Source organism: Hemiscyllium ocellatum, chromosome 20 (genome assembly GCF_020745735.1).
Source record: "Hemiscyllium ocellatum isolate sHemOce1 chromosome 20, sHemOce1.pat.X.cur, whole genome shotgun sequence".
NCBI classification, from domain to species: Eukaryota; Metazoa; Chordata; class Chondrichthyes; order Orectolobiformes; family Hemiscylliidae; genus Hemiscyllium; species Hemiscyllium ocellatum.
In genome coordinates, this window is record NC_083420.1 from 22929929 (window position 1) to 22955883 (window position 25955).

The following is a 25955-nucleotide window of genomic DNA, read 5'->3' on the forward strand; positions in this document are numbered from 1 at the left end:
CATTCATCACAGATTTATAGTGGTGTTACTGTGCAGGAGACCAGTGAGGGTATCACAGCTGCGTTAGTATATTAAATAAGCATCATTACCTAGTGCCAATATCCTGCTTTCTCTGTAAGACCAAAAGATATACAAGTAGAATTAGGCCATTGAGCCCATTGAGTGCTCTACCATTTGATTATGGCTGATAAGTTTCACAAGTCCATTCTCCTGTCTCTTCCCTGTAACCCTAGATCTCCTTACTAATCAAGAACCTATCAACCTCTGCTTAAAGAAACTCAAAGACTTGGCCTCCACAGTCTGCTGTGGCAAGGAGTTCCACAATTCACCACCCTCTGACTGAAGAAATTCCTCCTCACTTCAGTTCTAAAGGGTTATCTTTTCATTCTGTGGTTGTTCCCTCAGTCCTAGTCTCTCCTACTAGTAGAAACATCTTTTCCACGTCCTCTCTATCCAGGCCTCTCAGTGTTATTTCAGTTTCAATGACATCATCCCTCATACTCCTAAACTCCATCAAGTACAAACCTAGAGTCCTCAACCACACTACATATGACAAACCCTTCATTCTGAGGTCATTCTTGTAAATCTTATTTGGACCCTCTGCAAAGCCAGCACATCCTTCCTTAGATATGGGGGTCAAAACTGCTCAAAATATTCTAAATGCAGCCTTTGTCCAGTCTCAGAAGCACATTCCTTGTATTCCAGCCCTCTCAAAATTAATGCTAATATTGCATTTGCTTTCCTAACTGTCAACTGAACCTGCATGTTAACCTTAAAAACATCCAGAACTGGGATTTCAAAGTTCCTTTGTGTTTCAGATTTCTGAAGACTTTCTTCATTTAGAAAATTATCCATGCCTCTATTTTCTTTACCAAAGTGCATAACCTCACACTTTCCCACATTGTATTCCATCTGCCACATCTTTGCCCATTCTCCTATCTATCTGAGCCCTTCTGCAGTTTCCCACTTCCTCAACACTACTTGTCCCTCCACGTATCTTTGTGTCATCTGCAAACTTAGCAATAATGTCCTTTGTCCAGAACATCAATGTATAATGTGAAAAGTTGTAGTTCCAACACTGGCCACTGTGGACCTCCACTAGTCACTGGCTGCCATCCTGAAAGTATCTTTATCCCCACTCTACCTTCTGCTAGTCAGCCAATCCTCTATTCATGCCTGAACCTTGCCCATAATACTTAGGCTCTTTTTTAAACAGTTCTCCCCTTAGAATGTTCCTTGGAATGAATTTCTTTTGTGCTTCCCGAATTATCCCCAAAAACTCCTGCCATTCCACTAACTTAACTGCTATGGTCCTTCCATTCAACTCTGGCCAGCCCTCCCTCTTCGTGTCTTTGCAGTTACCTATATTCAATTGTAAATTTATTACATTTGATTTCAGCTTTTCCATCTCAAACTGCAGGGTGAATTCAATTATATTATGGTCAATGCCTCCTAAGGGTTTATTCACCTTATGCTTCCTAATCAAGTCTGCTTCATTACACTTCATCAAATCCAGAAATGCCTTTTCCTTGGTGGATTACCACAAGCTGCTCCAAAATACCATCTTGTAGATATTCCACAAATTCCTTTTCTTGGGATGCACTACTAACCTGATTTTCCCAGTAAACCTGCATATTGAAGTCCCTATACCTTTGCAAAGCATTTTTTAAATCCAAGTAATCATCTAATGTCCTCTTGAGTGATCGAATTGTACCTGCCTCCAGGCATACTTCCAGGCAGTGTATTCAATGCCCTAACTACCTGCTTAGTGAAAAGGTTTTCTTTATTTCACACTTGCTTCTTTTGCAGATCACTTTAAATCTAAACCCTCTTGTCTTTATTCCTTTTACATGCAGGTGCAGTTTCTCCATATCTTATCTACAACACCCTCATGATTTTAAAAACCTTCATTAGTTTGCCACTTAATCTTCTTGTCTCCATGGAGAACAGTTGCAAATTCTTCCATCTATCCTCATAACTGAAATTCCTCATCTCTGGAATTATTCTTATAAACCACTTCTGCACTCTCTCTGATGCATTCAGATGTTCCTATAATGTGATATCAGAACTGCACATAATACTCCAGCTGAGGTCTAACAGACTGTTATATTCTGGTTGTAAGTTTGCTGACTGAGCTAGAAGGTTCGTTTTCAGACATTTTGTCACCTTACTAGGTAACATAATCAGTGAGCCTCCAGTGAAGCACTGATGTTATGACCCACTTTCAAGTTATGTGCTTAGGTTTCCTTGTGTTGGTGGTGTCACTTCCTGTGGTGATGTCATTTCCCATGATGATGTCATTTCCTGTTCTTTTCTCAGAGGGTAGTAAATGGGGTCCAAGTTGATATGTTTGTCGATAGAGTTCTGGTTGGAATGCCATGCTTCTAAGAATTCTTGTAATGTCTCTGTTTGGATTGTTAGGATAGATGTGTCGTTCCAGTGGAAGTGGTGTCAAGAACATCAACTAGCCACAAAAAGACTAGTATCCTGACATACCCTGAGGAAGGACACCACTTAGTTTGGCTGAGATGAGGAGAGATTTCTTCACTCAAAGGATAGCGTGGAATTCAATACCCCAAAACAAATGAATACTAAATAAATGAGCATCTTACAGTTGAAACTAGTATACTCTTTAGAACAAAAGAATACTGGGATATGGGAATAGGACAGATAGGAGGAGGTGAAGTGATGTTTAGTTAACCTTACTGAATGGCAGAAGAGGTCAAAGAGCTCTATGGCCTACCCCTGCACCTACGCTTCAATGTTTGCCTTGACAGATAATGTATCTGCTCTGGTGAAAAAGCTAAAAGTTAAGAATCCTAAATCCTGTCCCCTAATCTAAGCATTTAACAGTTTTGTAGATGATGCATGCACTTTCAGACAGCAGTTGATACATGCACTGAAATTGAATTTTGTAGTCTTTAGTGTCTATTGATAGACAGCTCCAACTGCTTATTGTACAGAAATATTAATTTACATAAAGGTTTGAGTATTTAAGGTAAATGTTTGTTTCTATAAGGGATTATTTGTGGTAATTTCAAGTATTAGATATATCTTGTAAGAAGAATTACAATTTTTTTATAGTGTCTTAAGTAAAACATTGATGATTTTATTTTCCGTGAAGATGCCTTCTGAGTTATTCCCATGCTAGAAAACAGGCTGTTTGCAAGTAGAGAGAAAGGCAAAGGGTGGTGGATGCAAGGAATGAGTTAGCATAGAGGGTAGAAAGGACATTGGTATAACTGGGAGAAATTTAGATATAAGGGCCCATGGAGGTGGGTAGATGGGCATAGATGGGGCATGGAGAGTGAGAAAGGATAAGTAGGAGCACCATGTTATATTTGAATATTTATTTTTAAATTCTGAATAAAGTACTGGCGCTGCCCAGCATGACTTGGGATCTAGCACCCCCTTCAGCCTGCTACAACCCTTCCCCCAAAAAACCCTGAAGCCTAATTTTTGTAGTCATTTATAACATTTGGATTTGCAGAGAAGGAAGTTTCCACAGTTTTGTTTATCCAACCCGGGAATGAAAATTGGGTCCATAATCTTGGTTCCTTTGACCATGTACCATTCCAAAAGAGAACTCTTCAGCAGTAAGCGAGTTCAAACTTCTTTTCTAAAGGTGAATGCTGAACAAAAAAAACTGTAAGCAGAATTCCACTCACTTGGTAAACATGGCCTCCTTGGAAATGGGCAGTTCCAACACCTTCGTAAAGACCTCGTATTGTCTCTCCCTCATAGCTTTAAAAAAAATGTTTAATTTTTATAAGGCAGAAATGTATTTGCTTATTTCATTTTAACTGATCAACAGAATTGTTTGATAACTTGCTTGTGAATATAATTTTGTAATTTCTCACTAAATTACATTATTTATAAATGCGATATTCATTTACACTTCCACTTTCATAACATTTCATAGCTTTCTTAAGGTCACATGAGAGCTTGAAAGATTTTTCTTTGAAAAAAATTAATGCAATTTCTGATGAGTTGGCTTAGAGCAATGTTTGTTAAGGAATTTGGTGTCTATTTATAAGTAATGCGCTGAATGTGGAGGATCAAAAAGGGATTAGTCCTCCAGGACCAGCGGAAATGTGCTATGTCATCAGACCTTGCCAGCCTGGTCCGAGATTGCCACTTGGTTTAGTGCAGAAAAAATTCAAGAACTTTCTCTGATCTGACAGGCAAGTGTTACCATCTCCTCTTGGTTACCTCACTCTATCTATTCTGTTTCTACCACTGCACTTACGCTCACCAAGGCTCAAAATCTACCATTCTCACTGTTGCATGCAATATCTTCCAGTTCCATCTTGCCCACCCAATCTCCCCACACCACAAACACTGTATAGTCTCTGTACTGCTTACTCATTCAATCAGGAGATTTCATCCAACTTTCACCCACCTGCACTATCACAAACAGCAGTGCCACACTCTGTCAACTGAAGCTTCTTTTTAAAGAACAACTGTAATGTTAAAAGATTAAGTTGTACTATCTCTCTGAACATTAATGTAATGTTAAAGGATTAAACTGTACTGTCTTTGGGTGGGGGCAACATTCATGCAGGAATGTGGATTACTCATACTTCATTTGGGCAGCCATTTACTACTCCTCTCCTGCAATTATCAAATTAAACTCTAATTCGGTCCCTTCCATTCAGAAATGCTTTCATAACCATCCCCCGAACTAAGACATACCACACGTACATTGTCTTTGGGAATCACGGAGTCAGGAAATTGTTTGTGTAATAATTCCCCAGGATTAGAGCATTTACATTTACATTATCTCTGAGGATGACCTCAACCTACCATTGTACCTGGGGTAACGTGAGGTTATGGGGTGGGGGAGGGGGTGGGAGTGGCCAGGGTACCTGTAAGCATTACCAACTGACCTGTATAAAGGGGATATGTTTTCTTTGTTCAGGAACCTCATTTTGACTTGACTTCGCACAACCATTGAGGAGTGTCAAAGGCTGTTTAAACTTTAACTGTTTGCAGAGGTTGGTGTGCGCGAATTGCATCTCGGGTGTGAAACTTCAGGAAAAGAACTTAAAACAATGAGGATGGTAATGAGCAGTAATGCCCATTACTCATATTCTCACTGCTCACTAATGATAATCTCATTGTGATATCTGGAAATTAGTTGGAAAATGTGACTTGATGCTCCTGACATTGAGAAAGGCCTTGCCTGCCAGTTATTTGGGGCCTGGGAAGATTCTGCTTTCAGTCTTAGTAGCAATTAACAATGCTATAAAAAAGCATTAAGACTGAAGACAGTTCCTGGCCTTGACATCTCCGCAACTGGCCTGCCTTGAACCCAAGCTCATGGATTTGGCCATAAAAACCAAAGAACAAAAAGGTAAATAGCAATGACAGGATCATGGAAAATCATGACAGCAGTGAAGACCAATAAACAGATTTGAAATTGTTTGCAAAAGACTGAAAAAAAACTTTCAGATCCACTTAATAGATCAGCAAATATGGGAAGCACAATTCATAAAATTTCAAACAGCTTCAGGAATTAGGCACCAAATCAAACTCAGAACAGGTTAGCATACTTTTCTACTATATGGGGGGAAAAAAAAATCAGATCATGTGCTACACTTTTTATTTTACCTATTTATTGAATCAACTTGTTCAGAGATTTAACTACACATCTCTGGAATAGGTGGTCTTGAATCCAGGTCTTTCAGTCGAGGGGTACAGAGAGTACCACTGTGCCACAAGAGGGCCCTAGATCACATGCTACATAGACAACAGATTGATGAGAAAGGAGAAAGTGAGGACTGCAGATGTTAGAGATCAGAGTTGAGAGTGTGGTGCTAGAAAAGCACAGCAGCATCAGGCAGCATCTGAGGAGGAGAAGAATCGACGTTTCGGGCAAAAGCCCTTCATCATCCCAATCCTGATAAAGGACTTATGCCTGAAACCTCGATTCCACTGCTACTCGGATGCTGCCTGACCTGCTGTGCTTTTCCAGCACCACACCTTCAAGATTGATGAGAAACCTATGTTTGACAACTGCCTAACAGTTTTTGATCATTATTTTACTCAAAAACAAATAGGACACAAGATCATGCTTCAGCAGCAGATACCAACTCCCAGGACAGTCTGTAGAAGTATAAGTATGTGATTAATGAAGCTAATCTGAACCATGCCACTATGGAAAGTTACAAGAGCTCATTTGCAAAATCTCTCATCTGAAAAGTATACCATATGTGAGAACATTAATTCAAAGTCGTAGGCAATATATTGCTACAATATCTTCTCGCAGGTGTGGTTCCAAAACACACATCAGCAAAGACAAACTGTACGGCCTTATACCAATAGTATATTCTTTGGAGTTAAAGAGGTCATTTCTTGAAAACGTGTTACAGTCTAAAGAATATAACAAGCATCAAACCAAATAATTTCTAGGCTACATGTATATATATTCATGCGTTGGAACAGAATCCTGAAGAATGGGTTAATAGCAATAGTTTCTATTTATGGGAAATAAGCATTAATGGACGAATGCCTTCACTCCTTTCTTGAAGAATTAACACTATTACTTTATCTAGATGCTAATAAACTCATAGAGACGTACAACACGGAAACAGACCCTTCAGTCCAACTTGTCCATGCCGACCAGATATCATAACCTAATCTAGTCCCATTTGCCAGCACTTGGCTCATCTTCCTCTAAACCCTTCCTATTCATGTACCCATCCAGATGCCTTTTAAATGTTGTAATTGTACCAGTCTACACCAATTCCTCTGGCAGCTCATTCCATACATGCACCATCTTCTGCGTGAAAAAGTTGCCCCTTAGGTTCCTTTTATATTTTTCCCCTCTCACCCTAAATCTATGCTCTCTAGTTCTAGACTCACCCACCCCAAGGAAAAGACTTTGTCTATTATCCTATCCATGCCCCAGATGATTTTATGAACCTCTATAAAGGTCATCCCTCATCCTCCGACGCTCCAGGGAAAACAGCCCCAGCCTATTCAGCCTCTCCCTATTGGTCAAATCCTCTAACCCTGGCAACATCCTTGTAAATCTTTTCTGAACCCTTTCAAGTTTCACAACATCCTTCCAATAGGAAGGAGACCAGAATTGTACACAACATTCCACAACACGGTTTTCCAGAATTGCCCACAACATGACCTTCCAACTCCTATTGAGGTCCTCATCCCCAACAATTTCTCCTTTGAATCCTCCCACTTTCTTTAGACCAAAGGGGTAGCCATGGGCACCCGCATGTGCCCCAGCAATGCATGCCTCATCATCAGGTATGTCTATCTTCTGTAGCTACACCAGCACCATTCCCCACCTTTTCCTCTGCTACATTGATGACTGTATCAGTGCTGCCTCGTGCTCCCATGAGGACGGTGAACAGTTCATCAACTTCACAAACACCTTCCACCCTGACCTCAAGTTCACCTGGACCATCTCAGACCCACCCTCTGCTTCCTGGACATCTCCACCTCCATGTCCGGTGACCGACTCAACAGAGACATCTACTTCAAACCCACTGACTCCCACAGCTACCTGTCTACACCCCCCCCCACCACCAAAATGCTATCCCTTATTCCCAATTCCTCTGCCACATCTGCTCCCAGGAGGACCAATTCCACTCCAGAACATCCCAGATGGCCTCCTTCTTCAAGGTCTGCAATTTCCCCTTCCACATGGTCAACAATGCCCTTCAACGCATTTCCTCCACTTCCTGCAACTCCACCCTTTACCGCCACCCCTCCAATCGTAACAAGGTCAGAGCCCCCTTGGTCTTCAACTTCCACCCCATCAACCTCCAGATCAACGCATCATTCTCTGCCATTTCCACCACCTACAAACACACCCCACCACCAGAGCTATATTTCCCTCTCCAAACCTATCTGCGTTCCGCAGAGGCCATTCCCTCTGTGACTTCCTTATTAGGTCCACAACCCCCCCACCAACCCACCCTCCACTTCCAGAACCTTCCCTTGCCACCGCAAGAGGTGTAAAACCTGCACCCACACTATCCCTCTCGCTTCCATCCAAGGCCCCAAAGGTTCCTTCTACATCCAGCAAAGATTTCCTCCACCTCCACAAATGTCATCATCCACTGTGTATGTTGCTCTCAATGTGGTCTCCTATGCATTGGGAAGACAGGACACCAACTTGCAGAACATTTTAAAGAATATCTCTGGGATACATGCACTAAACAATCCAACCGTCCTGTAGCCGACTACTTCAACTCCCCTCACACTCCACCTCCTCCACTGCCAAATTCTAGCCACCCGACGCCTTGAGGAAGAATGCCTCATCATCTGCCTTGGGACCATCCAGATATATGGGATCAATGTTGATTTTACCAATTTTCTCATCTCTCCTCCCCCACCTTATCCCAGATTTAACTCTCCAACTTGACACCACCTTCTTGAACTGTCCTACCTGTCCATCTTCCTTCCCACCAATCTGCTCCACCCTCCACTCTGACCTATCACTATCACCTCCACCTTCACCTATCTATTGCATTCCCAGCTATCTTCACCCCAGCTCCACTCCCTCCTATTTATCTCTTAGTAGCCTTGGGCCCTTCCACATTCCCGAGGAAGAGCTTCTGCCGAAACATCATATCTCATGTTCCTCGGATGCTGTCTGATCGGCTGTGCTTTTCCAGTGCCACACTTTTTTGACTCTGATCTCCAGCATCTGCAGTCCTCACTTTCTCCCTCCCAACTCCTATACTCAGTGCTCTGGCAAATAAAGGAAAGCATACCAAAAGCCTTCTTCACTATTCTTTCTATCTACAACTCTACTTTCAAGGAACTATGAAGCTGCACTCCAAGGTCTCTTTGTTCAGCAACACTCTCTAGGTCCTTACCATTAAGTGTATAAGACCTGCTCTGATTTGCTTTTCCAAAAAAAATGCAGCACCTCACATTTATCTAAATTAAACTCCATCTGCCACTCCTCAGCCCTTGGCACATCTGATCAAGATCCTGTTGTATTCTGAGGCAACTTTCTTCACTGTCCACTACACCTCCAATTTTGGTGTCATCCACAAACTTACTAACTATATATATTTTATGTTCACATCCAAATGATTTATATACATGACGAAAAGCAGTGGACCCAGCACAGATCCTCGTGGCACACCACTGGTCAAGGGCCTCCAGTCTGAAAAGCAAGCCTCCACCACCACCACCTTCTGTCATCTACCTTCAAACTAATTCTGTATCCAAATGGTTAGTTCTCCCTGTATTCCACAAGATCTAACCTTACTAACCAGTTTCCGATGTCAAACGGCTTACTGAAGTCCTTATTGATCACGTCTACCATTCTGCCCTCAATCCTCTTTGTTACTTCTTCAAAAAAACTCAATTAAGTGAGACATGATTTCCCATGCATTTAGCCATGCTGACTATCTCTAATTAGTCCTTGCCTTTCCAAATATATGTAAATCCCTCAGGATTCCTTCCAACAACTTGATGTCAGGCTCAGCAGTCTATACTTCCCCGGCATTTCCTTACCACCTTTCTTAAATAGTGGCACCACATTAGCCAACCTACAGTCTTCCAGCACCTTACCTGTGACTATTGATGATACAAATTTCTCAGCAAGGGAGAAATTACTTCCCTAGCTTCCCCCAGAGTTTTTGGGTACACCGGATCAAGTCCTGGGGATTTATCCTTTTCAAGACATCCAGCACCTCCTCCTCTGTAATATGGACATTTTTCAAGATGTCACCATCTATTTCCCAACATTCTACACCTTCCATGTTCTTCTCCACAGTTAACACTGATGCAAAATATTCATTTAATATCTCCCCATCTCCTTGTGACTCCACACATGGGCTGCCTTGCTGATCTTTGAGGGGCTCTGTTCTCTCTCGTTACCCTTTTGTCCTTAATGTATTTATAAAATCCCTTTGGATTCTTCTTAACCCTATTTGCCAAAGCTATCCCATATCCCCTTTCTGCCCCCTTGATTTCCCTCTAAAGTACTGCCTTTATACTCTAAGGATTAATTAGATCTCACCTGTCTATACCTGACATATGCTTCCTTCTCTTTCTTCATCAAAACCTCAATTTCTCTCATTATCCAGCATTCCCACACCTACCAGTCTTGCCTTTCACCCGAACAGGAACATACTGTCTCTGGACTTTCGTTATCTCATTTCAGAAGGCTTTCCATTTTCCAGCCGTCCCTTTACCTGCGAACATCTGCCCCCAAATGGCTTTTGAAAGTCCCTGCCTAATACATCAAAATTGGCATTCCTTCAATTTAGAACTTCAACTTTTAGATCTGGTCTATCCTTGTCCATCACTATTTTAAAACTAATAGAATTATGATCGTTGGCCCCAAAGTGTTGCCCACTGACACCTCAGTCACCTGCCCTGTCTTATTTCCCAAGAGTAGGTCAAGTTTTGCACCTTCTCTCGTAGGTACATCCACATACTGAATCAGAAAATTTTCTTGTACACAGTTAAATTCCTCTCCATCTAACCCCTTAACACCAAGGCAGTCCCAGTCTATATTTGGAAAGTTAAAATCCCCTACCATAACCACCCCATTACTCTTACAGATAACTGAAATCTGGTCACCCTGCTATAGAAAGGATATTATTAAATTGGAGAAGGTTCAGCAAAGATGTACCAGGATGCTGCTGGAAATGGAAGGTTTGAGTTACAAAGTTAGGCTGGGACGTACTTCACTGCAGCGTAGCAGGTTGGAGGATGACTTTATAGATGTTTATAAATTCATTAGGGATACAGGTAAGGTGAATAGCAAGTGTTTTATTTTCCCCTGAGGGTGGGCAAGTTAAAAAATATACACCCTAGTTTTGAAGGTGAGAGGAGAGAAATTTAAAAAAAGGACACAGAGAATGGTTCTTATGTGGAATGAACTGCCAGAAGATGTGGTAGATGAAGAAACAGTTACAATGTTTAAAAGACACTTAGATTGATACATGATTAGGAAAGGTTTGGAGGGAATTGCAGTCAAGTGGGAGAAGTTTCATTTGGGAACATGATTGGCGTGGACTAGTTGTACTGAAGAATTCTGTTTCCATGCTGTATGACTCTGTGACTCTACAAGTGTTCTCCTTTATTCCAAGGGAATTGGATAGGAATGAGAGAATGAGGAAAGGGAAGGAGACAGATTCCTCAGTTTATCCCCACAGTTAAAGTCATAGAGTCATAGAGATGTACAGCAGCAATCCACTGCAAATCCCATTCTGTACTCTGTCAAACACCACTGCAAGTTGTTACCATGGGAAACCTAAAACGCCTTGACAACAACTGCAATTAAGAGCACAAATAATTATAGAATCATAGATTATTGAATGCAGGAAGCCATTCAGCAAATAGCATTTGCTAGTTCAAACAGCAAACAGTTAGTCCATCTCCCCTGATCTTTTCCCATATTCCTATAATTTTTAAAAATTCCCTGAAGTTTCAACTCATAAAACTATGATGCATTACATGTAAACATGAAAAGATTAAATAAATGATTCAGGACTGTATCAATTTCATAATATTCATCAACACATAAGTTTCTTGAGGATTCTGCTATAAATACAGAGAAAAAGAACTGAAGGGGTGCAAAAAGGCCCATCTTCAAGGACAGTTCCAAAACAAGGTATTCCAAAAACCAGTGCCATAGGGGAATAAAACCAGGTTCTGGTGGATTTCCACAGCAGCAGAATTTATTCAATCCAGCAGAACTGATCAGCTAGCTATTGATTTTATCAAGTCTCTATTTGTACTGGAGTGTAGTCCTTGAGGTAGCCACATTTGCTGACAAAACAATCAGGGTTGCACTTAACATTACAACAGCCTGCATTTGGACTGTGTATTTTACAGAGAAAAATATCTCGAGATGTTTTACAGAAATGCAATCAGGCAATGTTTGACAGCAAACTAAAGAGGGAGATATGAGAAAATTTGACTGAAAGCTTGTTTAAAGCAGCAAGCTTTAAGAGGGGCTTAAGAGACAAGAGAGAAAATTTAACTGGCAGTGAAACAAATGGATCTTCAAAAAGGTGCTAAGGGAACACAAACTCCTTTCTGATTCTGCTCCTTTATGTTTGTTTCATTGCATTCCTTAATTCCATATTGTAAAATTGATAGCCAGCCAAATGTCTGTCAGCTTTCATGGCTAATTCATACCATTGTTCTTGCAGGACTCTAGTAAATGAATCGAAAATAAACAAGGATCCTGGATTTGATTGATCTTCAACTATGATGGAATTTTTTTTGGCCGTATAAAATAGAGCCTTTATCAACCCATTGCAATGTTATTGGTACATGAGGAATGCCTGCACACTACCCCTTAACTTACATGAGCACTGCCTAATATGACCAATCACATGAGGTATATCGGCCTGCAGAATGATGCAAATATACCCAAGACAGAGAAGTTGATCCCAAAAATGGGGAGTAAGGATTAGATTAGATTACTTACAGTGTGGAAACAGGCCCTTCGGCCCAACAAGTCCACACCAACCCGCCGAAGCGCAACCCACCCATACCCCTACATTTACCCCTTACCTAACACTACGGGCAATTTAGCATGGCCAATTCACCTGACCCGCACATCTTTGGACTGTGGGAGGAAACCGGAGCACCCGGAGGAAACCCACGCAGACACGGGGAGAACGTGCAAACTCCACATAGTCAGTCGCCTGAGTCGGGAATTGAACCCAGGTCTCAGGCACTGTGAGGCAGCAGTGCTAACCACTGTGCCACCATGCCGCCCAAACATTTTAAAAATTAAAAATGGTATATTACAGTGGACCCCTTCATAAGGGAGCCTAAGTCAGGAGTAAAAGATTTTGTGTGGGGATGGGTGGTCAGCAAATGGATGTGAGCATAAGAGGTATAGTTAGTAAGTTTGCAGATGACACCAAAATTGGTGGTGTAGTGGACAGCGAAGAAAGTTACCTCAGACTACAACAGGATCTTGATCAGATGGGCCAATAGGCTGAGGAGTGGTGTTTAATTCAGATAAATGCGAGGTGCTGCATTTTGGGAAAGCAAATCTTAGCAGGACTTACACACTTAATGGTAAGGTCCTAGGGAGTGTTGCTGAACAAAGAGACATTGGAGTGCAGGTTCATAGCTCCTTGAAAGTGGAGTTGCAGATAGATACGATAGTGAAGAAGGCTTTTGGTATGCTTTCCTTTATTGGTCGGAATATTGAGTACAGGAGTTGGGAGGTCATGTTGTGGCTGTTGACATTGGATAGGCTACTGCTGGAATATTGCATGCAATTCTGGTCTCCTTCCGATTGAAAAGATGTTGTGAAACTTGAAAGGGTTCAGAAAAGCTTTACAAGGATGTTGCCAGGGTTGGAGGATTTGAGCTATAGAGAGAGGCTGAACAGGGTGGGGCTGTTTTCCTGGAGCGTCGGAGGCTGGTGGGTTGAACTTATAGAGGTTTACGAAATCATGAGGGGCATGGATAGGATAAATAGACAAAGTCTTTTCCCTGGGGTGGGGGAAGTCCAGAGCTAGAGGGCATAGGTTTAGGGTGAGAGGGGAAAGATATTTGTGGGCTAGCACTGTTGCCTCACAGCGCCAGAGACCCGGGTCCAATTCCCGACTCAGGCGACTGACTGTGTGGAGTTTGCACGTTCTCCCCATGTCTGCGTGGGTTTCCTCCGGGTGCTCTGGTTTCCTCCCACAGTCCAAAGATGTGCGGGTCAGTAAATTGGCTATGCTAAATTGCCCCTAGTGTTAGGTAAGGGGTAAATGTAGGGGTATGGGTGGGTTGCGCTTCGGCGGGTCAGTGTGGACTTGTTGGGCCGAAGGGCCTGTTTCCACACTGTAAGTAATCTAATATTAAAGAGACCTAAGGGGAAATGTTTTCACACAGAGAGTGATACGTGCATGGAATGAGCTGCCAGAGGAAGTGGTGGAGGCTAGTACAATCGCAACATTTAAAAGGCATTTGGATGCGTATATGAATGGGAACGGTCTGCAGAGATATGGGCCAGGTGCTGGCAGGTGGAACTAGATTAGGTTAGGATATCTGGTCGGCATGGATGGGTTGGACCGAAGGGTCTGCTTCCGTGCTGTACATCTCTATGACTCCAAGTGCCTGAGCTATTCCATGGAAATCCAGAGAAGGAGGAACAGCCCAACTTTCCCATGAATTCCTACAGTTATATCAATGCAATCAGTGAGCACTGCTGATCTAACAGAAGCTAGCAGTGAAAAAAAAGGCTTACGAACTTTACCTCAGCTATTTTTATACCTTGTCATAGACTTTCCTGCTCCATCTATTGATTCAAATGAATCAAGTCAAAGATGCGGATAGAGATGGGAGTGATAAGGAAAAATGTGCATTAAATATTGTAAAAAAAAGTAATCTGGGCAACTCATTTGCAAATGTATATAAATATTCATCAATATTTAAGGTGGGAGAAAAAAGCTTGGGGGGGGGGTTTCTGTAAAGGCTTGGGCAAACCTGTGACGATGTCATAGGCTCTTCTTCATTAGATGTGAAATGTAGGCAAAGTTAGGGGTTGGGGGGCGGAAACGAAAAGAAACACCATGAGAGCTAGGTAGAAATTTGAAGTCCATCCATATGCATTTTTGAAATACTTGTAGAAAAATAAGGAACTAGACCACCTACCATTAGAAGGAAGAATTTATGGAATAGTCTTTCTATCTTGTAGCCATTCTATCCTGGATACCATGTATTATAGTATTTATTTATATGTAATAATGTTATAAACTAAGTCTGAAGACTGTTCATGACTTTGTCTTCTCTTTGACCAAACTCATGAATATGGGCACTACACCACTAAAAGAGACAGATTTAGAATTCAGGTTAAGATTTGGGTTAGCAGAATAGGTTAAAGTTGGTTAGTCCTTAAACTTAGAACAGGAGTGAAGATTTGATTTAGCACTAGGGTGCAAGTTCAATTCTGGATCAGAGACTGGAAGTGAAGGTTATGGTTTATAGCTAGTACGTCAGTATTCGGCTAATATAAGAGTAGAGATGAGGCTTGTCTAGACTGGTCGAGACGTCAAACATCATTTGGGGCCGCACCTCTCTATTATTAACTTGGTCAGAATAGGCTCCTCATAGTAAACCGCCGAGATCTCCATCGGCTGGCCATGGCGCTCGGAGCTCTCGGACATGTCTGGAGTGGTTTCATCCTGATGTTCCGTCACCATCCGACACATCAGATTCCCTTCCGAATGGACGGGCTCCGCCTCTGACAGCGCCTCCTCTACCAAATCGGAGGATTTCCCCTTCGTTAGTTTCTCTTTGTCCTTTTCTTTCTCTTTTTCCTTCTCCTCCTTCCCTTTCTTCTTCTTCTTGTCTGCTCCTTTCACCATCTTGGCGTCGTCCCTAACAACGTGGCTCGTTACCCAGGCGACGGCATGCGCACTCACGAACTACAGCTCGCCACAAGATTCAAAACAAATGCGCCGATATGCACTTTACAATTCAAAACATGTAGCTGGTGCATTGGCATCTGTTGCGCACCCTGCAAACCACATTCATTTGGTGCAAGAATGTGTTTTATCTTCCCATGTCCGAAATTACTTTACTTACATTTTATAGACTCAGAGGTCTACAGCCCAGAAGAAGACCTTCGGCCCATCCAGTCTGCACCAATCAAAAACAATGAATTATTCTATTTTCCAACACTTGATCCATGACATGTACCCTGTATACCTTTCCATTTGCATGCCAACATCTAAACATTTATTACGATATGAGGGTTACTGCCTCTTACACTTACCCCTACAGGCTGTGAGTTCGAGATTCCTACCTTCCCCTGGGTGAAAACATTTTTTCCCTCACCTCCCCTTTAAATCACCTGCCCTTTAGCTTTAATTTGCACCCCTTACTCATTGATTCCTCCACCAATAGGACTGCTCTATTCATGCCCCTCAATTTTATACGTCTCAATCATGTTCCCTTTCAGTGTCCAAACCAAGGAAAACAACCCAGTCTATTCAATCTCTCTTCACAACTAAAACTGTCCAGTCCAGGCAACATCCTGGTAAACCTCCTCTGCACGCTCCCCATTGCAAACAAATCCATCGTACGATGTAGATTCCAGAACTGCACACAGTATTCTAGCTTGGCCTAACCAACATTTTATCCAGCAGAAAATCCATGCTCTTTAACTCTATCCCTCAGCTAACAAAGCCAAGTATACCATATGCCTTCATAACCACTTTATCCACCTGACCTGTTACCTTAACAGGTAGGATATGCACATCTAAGTCTCTGATCCTTGGTGTTTTCCATGATTCTACCATTCATTGTGTATTCCTTTGCCATGTTTGTCCTGCCTGAATGCATCATCTCTCACTTATCCAAACTGAATTCCATTTACTACTGATCAGCCCATCTGACTATCTTGTCTATATCTTTCTGTAACCCAAGGCTATCCTCCTCACTTTTATCCCACCACTCTTCAAAAATGAGTTAAGGTGATCCTTTACATCCAACTGAAAAAGACAATGGGGCCTTCCTTTAATGTCCACTTTGAAAGACAGCACCTCCAGCAGCGCAGCATTCCTCCGGTAATGCAATGCAGCGTTTGCCTAGAATGTTTTGCTCAATGCTTTGCTGTGGAATTTGAACCCACAACCTTATGATTCAGTCAAGACAGCCACAAACTGAGTCCAGGTGATAATTCATGATTACAGCCTAACTGCAAGGTATTACACTCGGAGAGAGAAAAACAGGTGGACTAACCAGTTCAAATATGTTGTTTCTAATATTCTGCAGATTGAAATACGTTTAAACAATTAGTTCAAAGAAAGCAATGGCTTCATGAGATTATCTTGCTCCAGAAATGCAGATTTGTGAGGCATTGAGAAATGAAGAATTCTTTGGCATACAAAAGTCACATTCCCAGACACAAATACAATAAACAAATTACTTTGTTAATAGCGATATATAGTGATTTTTTTAAATAATAAATGGAAATCAATTTAAATTCACTGAAGTAAATTCCACAACTAAAATATTGATTAAAATTGCAGTTAGAATTCAAGAAAGATGGCATTTACAACAACTTTGATTATTACATTTTAAAATGAAAGCTTTTCAAGAAATATATGTTCTATGACTATAGTTTAATATACATGGGATGAATATAGCCATTCATTCCACCGATATCATATCTAAATTTGCTAGATGTCTCATGGTTGGCCGCCCATGTGGGCAGTTCCAGGGATGCTCTATTTCACCCATGTGTGTAACCAATTTCTTCATCTCACTGATATGAAGCGCAGTTCCAATCATTACCTGGAGGTGGAAAAAAAAGTTGCACAATATAAGGCACAACAGTACTGCCTTCAACCTGCTTCAGTTTATGCCAGTTGTCCCTTCAATATCTCATTCTTCTGCTTATTCCTTTATAGAAAGCCAAAAAAATGAGTGCTGATAAGACTATTATGCTACTGGGGACATTACAGTTCATTCTGCTCCTGACCTCTTTACCTATTATGCTTTCCAAAAGAAATCATTAAATAACAATCATAAAAAGCTTAGATAATTCATTCCTTGCCTAGTTAAAAAGAATTTAACTCCGTTGTAGCTCATCAACTGAACTAGAGCTGATCAAAGCTGAGCCATTTTGCATGGCTGAATATAATGGCATATGGCCGATGCGGTCTAATTAACTGTGAGAGTTGGGTAAAAATTTAAGGGAGACATCAATAGCTACATGTAGCTATAAAGGCCATTCAATCAGGAAAGCACAGCCCAACATGTACAGAACTGAATTTCTGAGCATTGGGAAAGAATTTATTGGGATAAGTAGCTCTTCTAATGATTCAAAACTCTTCATAAAAAGATTTGAACTTCAAGCGTTGGTCAGATGTAACTCAAGGTTATACTGGAAGGAGTTTATTTCAGAATCCTAAGGGCCATTTTTCCATGAAATCAACAGTATTACTCTGCAGGGGAAAATAATTGCAAGGCAAAAGCTTCTATTAAGCCAAGAGGACAAATGTTATTTAATATGGGCACAAATATAATGATGCCTTTTTCTTAGGTGCTCAATTTCTTTTAAGATTTATAAGACAATTTCATTGTCCATAATACAATAAATTAGTGATGATCATTAAATGCACTTTGTTAGGAATGCTTTGAGGAACACTTACCGACTTTCTACAAGCCCTGGAAGCAAACATCTGCCTGACTCTGGATGGTCGACACATCACCCCAGGCATATCACTCAGCATGAAAATCAGCTCATCGATATCCTGAGGACCAAATGTCCAGTTCTTGCTCATTGGCAAGGAAACCAGCTTTACTCTATCAGTGGGAGCAGCTTTATTGAAAAACAACAAGGACAAAACAAAAAACACATTCTGTAAACAGGTATTGAACAGTTACTGACCTCAACTTAATTTTCTTCAAGAATATTTATGTCCGGTGTTTTAACTACAAGGAGATAAACCAACCTTCCTCGTTTATCATAAAATCAAACCCATTCTTTCTGAATATGTCCAGGTTTTCCATCAGTACAGTTTCATTCACTGCAGTTAAATGAAGATTCTGGGGTCTAGAAGTTAAAAACAATATTTAACTATATGAATAGAGAAGAATATATTCTTTAAAAAAAGGATCAAGTCCAACTTAAATTCTACTTTCAGAATTCATCTGTACCACAGGATGACAGAAATGCTTATAGACTGTGGACAACAAAAGACATTTATGGGCAATTAACTCCACAGACTAAACTTAAATATAATGTATTCAATTATTCTGTTCACTTTTAGGTCGTAAAGTAGAATAATACAACTGAAGCCCACTAAATGGGCAGCACGGTGGCACAGTGGTTAGCACTGCTGCCTTACAGTGCCAGAGACCCGGGTTCAATTCCCGCCTCAGGCGGCTGATTGTGTGGAGTTTGCACATTCTCCTGGTGCTCCGGTTTTCTCCCACAATCCAAAAATGTGCAACTCAGGCTATGTTAGGTGCAGGGTTAAACATAGGGGAATGGGTCTGAGTGGGTGTGCTTTGGCGGGTTGGTGTAGACTTGTTGGGCTGAAGGGCCTGTTTCCACACTGTAAGTAATCTAATCTAAATCCACAATCAAAAATCTGATACACTCTACATTCGACTACTAGGGAGACATGGTGTGTATAAGTAAAATGAGCTGGTCCCTTACTGAGAATCAGTCAGTCTTCAAGAAATTAGAAACAGGAAGAGACCATTCACGTGAACATCAGAATTAGCAGTCAGCCACTTTGGTTTTAGTCATTCATAGGATGTGGGCATTATTGGCTGGACCAGCATTTATGACACACCCCTAGTTGTCCTTGAGCTGGCGATGTTGAGCTGACTTCTTGAACCACTGTAGTTCATTTGCTACACATAAATATACAATATCATTAGTGAAGGAGTTCCAGGATTTTGACCCAATGACAGTGAAGGAAAAGCGATATACTGCCAAGTATTGATTGATGAATAACTTCAAACAGGCAATGGAGTTCCCATGAATCTGTTGCTGTTTGTCCTTTTAGGTATTAGTGGTCATGGATTTGGAAGGTGCTGTCTAAAGGAGTCTTGGTGCAACTTATATCTTGGCCCCTTAAGCCTGCTATGGCATTTAATAATGCCTGACTGGTTTACTCCACATTTACACTTTCTCCCTTGTAAGCCTTCACCTCCTTCCTTATTAAAAATCTGTCTACCTCCGTCTTAAAAACAAAGATTCTGCTTCCACCATCCTCCTTTAAGGAAGAGCTCCAAAGGCTCATCAACCTCTGAAGTTAGTCTCAAATGGATAACTACGTACTTTAAATAGTGACTCCAGTTTTAGATTCTCCACAGGAGGAAACATCCTTTCCAATATCCACCCTGTGAAGACTCCTCAGAATAGTGCACCCTTCAATTAAGTCACCCCTTACTCTTGTAAACTCTAACCTTCAAACTTTCCTCAGAATACAACCCACCCATTTCATGTATAAGTCTTGTAAACCTTCTCTGAACTGCTTCCAATGTATTTTCATTTTTCCTTAAACAAGTGAGTATTGGTAGACACAGTACTCCAGATGTTGTCTTATCAGTGCTCTTTAAACTGAAGCTTCACAGCTACTGTATTTAATTCCCCTTGCAATAATCAATAACATTCTATTAGCTTTATTAATTATTTGCTGTACCTGCATACTTACCTTCTGCAATTCATTCATAAGGACATCAAGATCCCTCTGCATCTGAAGATTCTGCAATTGCTCACCATATCTGAATTATGTTACTTTTTAATTTTTTTTCAGCCAAAACAGACAATTTCACATATTCCTACATTATACTCCACTCGCTAGATCTTTCCCCCATCAGTTAACCTATCGCTATCCCTCTGTAGTCTCTTTTTGTCTCCTCATAACTTACTTTGCTACCCATCTTTATGTGACAGCTTATTTTGTAAGGTTAATTGACAAGGTTAGATCATATGGGATTGGGGTAATTTATTAGCTTGGTTAAATTACTGGCTGATGGACAGACAACAGAAAGTCAGGATAATTTTTTTTCTGGATGTGAGAAGTAACTAGTGGGGTGCCACAAGGTTTGGTCTTTGGACCCCCAATTATTTGCATTCTATATTAACAACTTGAGATACAGTGATAGAAGGCTCAATAGCCAAATTTGCAGATAACCCAAAAATAGGCGGGACGGTAAATTGCAATGAGGAATAAGAACCTTACAAATGGATATAGATGGGTTGGGAGACTGGGTTAAATATATAGATGGAGTTTACCATTGATAAGTGTGAGGTCACACATTTTGGTTGGAAAAATGGGAAGGCGACCTATTATCTTAACGGGAAAAACTTCAGGGTGCTCCAGTGTAGGGGGATCTGGGTTCACAAGCCACAGAAAACTAGCATGCAAGTACAGCAGAGAATAGAGAAAGCAAATGGAATGTTGGCTTTTATCGCTAAAGGAATAGTTAAGGAAGTATTGTTGCAACTATACTAGGCATTGGTGAGACCATACCTGGAGTATTGTGCACAGTTTTGGTCCCCTTGTTTGAGGAAAGATGCAGTTGCATTGGAGGCAGTTCAGAGGAGGTTCACTATATTGATCCCAGACATGAGGGGGTTTGTCGTATGAAAAAAGATTGAATAGTTTAGGCCAATACTCCTGGAATTTAGAAGAATGAGGGAGATCAAATTGACGTATTCAAGATGATAAAAGGTATAGTAAAAATAGATATGAAGCAGATGCTATCTCTTGCGAGACATTCTCGCGCAAGAGGTCACACTCTTCGGATAAGGGGTAGCAAATTTAAAAGAGTTGAAGATAAACAACTTCTTCCGAAGGATTGTGAATCTGTGGAATTCGCGAACCCAAGGTGTGGTAGATGCTGGGACAGTGAGTAAATTTAAGGAGGTGGATTGAAGGGTTATGGGGAGAAGGCAGGAAAATGGGGGTGAGAAGCATGTCAGCCATGATCAAATGGCAGAGCAGATTTGATGGGCAAAATGGCCTAAGTCTGCACACTTGGTCAAATATGGCCTTCCTGTTAAGGGCAGTCACTTTCTCCACCTCTTGATTTCAGCTCTTTTTTTCCATGTTTGAACCAAGGCCATATGTATTTAGTCCTTTGTATGGAACAAATGTATTTAGTCCTTTCATCCAACTAATTTAAAACAATTATAAATGATTGATGCCTGAGCAATGTTTCCCACCTCTACACTCTATTTTCTATTAACTAGCCAATCCTCTATCTATGCCCCCATGAGCTCTTAGTTTCTGCAATACCTTTGATGTGGTACAATTAATGCCTTCTGGAAATCCAAGTTCAATCCATCCATCCATTTGCCTTTACCCTATGAGTGTCTTATTTTCTTGAAGAATTTCAATAGATTGGTTAAAATATTTATGAAAAAGGATACTTTGTTTAGGCTTTCCATGATGGACTCATCAGGACAATTTGCACGGATACCAATTTAAGAGGAAAACCAACCTTTACATTGTACGAGAGAGAAGAATGTTGATGGGTTGGCAAATAAACCCAGAATGGCAGAAACATTAACATGGAAAACACACCTATTAATGCTGATTAACAGTTAACAGCCAGGCTTTGATAAAATTTTAAACCAAGCAAGTTGACTGTTTAGTCAATTAAGAAATGACAAATTAAAACAGTGTACTGTACATGCATGTTCTTTCCATTTGTAAAGAACAGGGTCCTGTGAATATAAAGCCTCCGGCACATGTAAGTATGCCACACAGCAGTCGAGACTGATAATTCAAAATTGGTTGTCAGTGTAATTCCTTACCCTTTTAGGATTATCCAGCAAATGTTATCCAGTTGCTGAATTGCATCTAATGTTAGAAACATACTGGGAGTATTGCAAGCCCAGGCTGGCTGAGAATGATCAGTGCCTTGCTTGTTACAAACAGCCAAACAAACATGCTGTTTGATACAACCCATCAGTCTTTGGGATGTACCAAATAACACACTAGCACTGAAATTCATACACCTCATTAATCATTTGACATAATGCCAGCATTCTGCAGTTGACAAACATCACTCATGCTGCCACTGTGTAGTAGCAACATTTAAAAGACAATTATTAATTCATGGGATGTGGGCTTCGCTGGTTGGGTAGCATTTTTTGCCCATTCCAAGTTGCCCTTGGAAAAAGTTGTGGTGAGCTGCTTTCCTGAACTGTTGCTGTAGATACATCCACAATGCAATTAAGCAGAGTGTTCCAGGATTTTGATTCAGCAACACAAATATATTTCCAAGTTCAAATGGTGAGTGGCTTGGAGGGGAACTTGCAGCTGGTGGTGTTCCTATGTACTTGCTTTCCTTGTCCTTCAAGATGGAAGTGGTCATAGGTTTGGAAGGTACTGTCTAAAGAACTTCAGTGAATCTCTGCAGTGAATCCTCTGGAAGATACACACTACTGCTACTGAATGTTGATGGTGAAAGGAATGGATGGAAAGGGAAAGTGGCTGCTTTGTCCTGAAAAGTGACAGACATCTTGAGTTTTGTTTGAGGCAAGTGAGATATATTCTATGACATGCCTGACTTATGCCTTGTAGATAGTGGATAGGCTTTAAGGAGTCGGTGAGTTATTTGCTGCAGTATCTCTTACTTTCTACTTGATCTTGTAGCTACAATATTTATAGTGGCTAGTCCAATTCAGTTTCTGGTCAATGGTAACCCTTAGGATGTTGATAGTCAGCGATTCAGTATGGTAACGACACTGAATGTTAAGAGACAATCATTAGATTCGCGTCAGAGGTAATCATAGCTTGGCATTTGTGTCGCATGAATATTACTTGCCACTTTTCAGCCCAAACCTCGATGTTGCTCAGGTCTTGCTGCATTTGGGCATAGAGTACTTCAGTATCTGAGAAGTCACAAATGGTATTGGACACTATGCAATCATTGAAAACATCCCCACTTCTGATCTTACCATGGAAGCAAGATTATTGATGAAATTGTTTGGCTGAAGACACTACACTGAGAAACTCCTGAAGAGATATCCTGAGAACAGAGATGCCTAACATCTAAAAACTACAATTATCTTTGTCTGTGCCAGGTATGACTCCAACCAACCAAGTGTTTTCCTCGATTCCCATCTTGCTAGAGCATCTTGATGCACACTTGGTCAAATATGGCCTTGCTGTTAAGGGCAGTCACTTTCTCCACCTCTTGAATTCAGCTCTTTTTTCCATAATTGAACCAAGGCTGTAATGAGGTCGGGAGATGAGCGGGCCTGGTGGAACCCAAACTGGGTGATAGCCAGCAAGTTATTGCTAAGCAAGTGTTGCTTGATAGCACTGATGATTAAATTGTCTATTACTTTACCAACAATCAAGAGTAAAGTGATGGACCGATAATTAGCCAGATTGGATTTACCCTAGGCAAATTTCCACATTGTTGGGTAGATGTCAGTGTTGTAGCTGTACTGGAACATCTTGGCTACGAGTGCTGAAGTTCTGGGGCACATCTTCAGTTATCGGAAATATTGTCAGGATATATAGCCGTTACAGTATCTAGTGCTTACAGCTATTTCTTGATATCTTCAGGAGGAATCAAATTGGCTGAAGACTGTGATGCTGGGATCTCTAGAGAAGGCAGAGATGGATTGTTGCAAATGCTTCAGCCTTATCATTCTAACTGATATGTTGGCCTCCCACTCACTGAAAATGGAGATTGTTTGTGGACCCTCCTCCATCATTGAGTTGTTTCATTGTTGACCACCATACAGAGCTTATAGCTGATCCACTGGTAGTGGAATCACTTAGGTCTGTCAATCAATTGCTGTGTAAGCTGTTTGGCATGCAAGTAATCCTGTTTGATACCTTCACCAGACTGACATTTCATTTTCAATTATGCCTGCACTGTTCCTGGAACGTCCACTTGCATTTTCCACTAAACCAGGTTTGATCGCTTGGCTTAACGGTACAGTGGAGGATATGCTGGACCATAATGTTGTGCTGTATTATGATTCTGCTGTGGCTCATAATGCACAACACCTTATGTATGTCTAGTCTTGAGTTATTCAACCTATTCGAAGTCTATCCTATTTACCACAGTGATACTGCCACACAACACAATATCATTTCAAAGTGAAGGAGGGGGTTTCATCTCCATCTTGGTGGTTGGAGTCAACATTGAGGACTCCCAGGGCAAGTCCTTACTGACTATACACCACTGCGCTGCCACTTCTGCTGAGTGTGGCTATCTGGTGGGACAGACATACCCAGGGATGGATGATGGTCATGTCTGGCACATTACCATTATGGGATGTTCAGTGAGTATGACTATATAAGGCTGTTGCATGACTATTCTGTGACACAGCTCTCGGAATTTTGGCACTAGCTCCTTGATGTTACATGACTTTTCAGGTCAACAGGGTTGCGTTCGCCATTGTTGTTTCTGCTGCTAGATTGGTGCCAGGTAGTCTGTCCATTTAATTTCTTTTTTGAAACTTTCCAGCGATTGTTACACTCCTCGTCCCAATTTATGCCATCCTGTAGCCAAGTCTTTGTGATTCAGCTTCTGAAATATGTTCCACTATTCAGTGAGGTAATGGTTGATCTGTACTTCAACATTAGCCCTGTATCCTAACAAAAAGGTACTGATCACAAGCTTGTCAGCTTTCTCAGGAGAAAATTCCAACATTCCTTCCCCTCCGTGACTTAGTGAAAAGTGCATTTTAGGAAATAATAAGTAATTTCATTCAGATAACAAAGATAACAAACAACAAATTGTAAATCTTACACTATAAGCTTCTGACTTTGAAGAACTGTGTGCTGCTGCAGCATTTCAAAGTTGTACTTCTCATCAGTGGCATGCTGGTCCACAATGAACAGGTCTGAATCCACTTTAGTGATGATAAATCCCAAATTGAACTGACCAATAATTTCCATGCTGGCAAACATATCTTTGCTGCAAACAGTACAAAACAAGATCAATAAATACAAGGCTAATGCAAAATACTTCAGAGAAGAAAATGTGCCATTACATCTATCACTAAATAAACTTCATGCAAGATAAAGCAGAGCTCCAATACCCAATAACAGATGGTTGGCGATAGGTCACAAATATCTACACCGTTTCTAAGAAAACAATTGCTAATGCATCAGATTTTACTTAAACTTTATATTGAAGAGATTAGACTAGATTAGATTAGATTCCCTACAGTGTGGAAACAGGCCCTTCGGCCCAACCAGTCCACACCAACCCTATCCAGACCCAATTCCCTCTGCCTAATGCACCAACACGATGGGCAATTTAGTACAGCCAATTCACCTAATCTGCACAGCTTTGGACTGTGGGAGGAAACCGGAGCACCCGGAGGAAACCCACGCAGACACGGGGAGAATGTGCAAACTCCACACAGACAGTCACCCGAGGCTAGAATTGAACCTGGGACAGCCTAGAATTCAACCTAGAATTGAAACTGTGAGGCAGCAGTGCTAACCACTGAGCACAATATACCGTTAGTTTAAATTAGTCTGGCATAGAGT

General features: G+C 41.1%; 2 protein-coding genes across 3 annotated transcripts in view; both read right to left on the minus strand.

The window, feature by feature from the left end:
- rsph10b (radial spoke head 10 homolog B) overlaps nt 1–15155 on the minus strand; it is an 88603-nt gene extending 73448 nt beyond the window's left edge. The window contains exons 1-2 of the mRNA XM_060840965.1: nt 15028–15155; nt 3669–3744 (exon numbers count right to left, since the gene is read on the minus strand). Coding sequence (XP_060696948.1) covers nt 3669–3744; nt 15028–15155 — 204 coding nt within the window. The remainder of the gene's footprint in view (nt 1–3668; nt 3745–15027) is intronic.
- A 1837-nt stretch (nt 15156–16992) lies between these two features.
- The window catches only part of pms2 (PMS1 homolog 2, mismatch repair system component), a 36660-nt gene continuing 27697 nt past the window's right edge, over nt 16993–25955 (minus strand). For both annotated transcript variants that reach the window (XM_060840200.1, XM_060840199.1), the window contains 4 exons: nt 25207–25374; nt 18417–18517; nt 18114–18283; nt 16993–17253 (listed from right to left, as the gene is read on the minus strand). In XM_060840200.1, the coding sequence (XP_060696183.1) occupies nt 17110–17253; nt 18114–18283; nt 18417–18517; nt 25207–25374 (583 nt within the window). In that variant the 3' untranslated portion in view covers nt 16993–17109. The remainder of the gene's footprint in view (nt 17254–18113; nt 18284–18416; nt 18518–25206; nt 25375–25955) is intronic.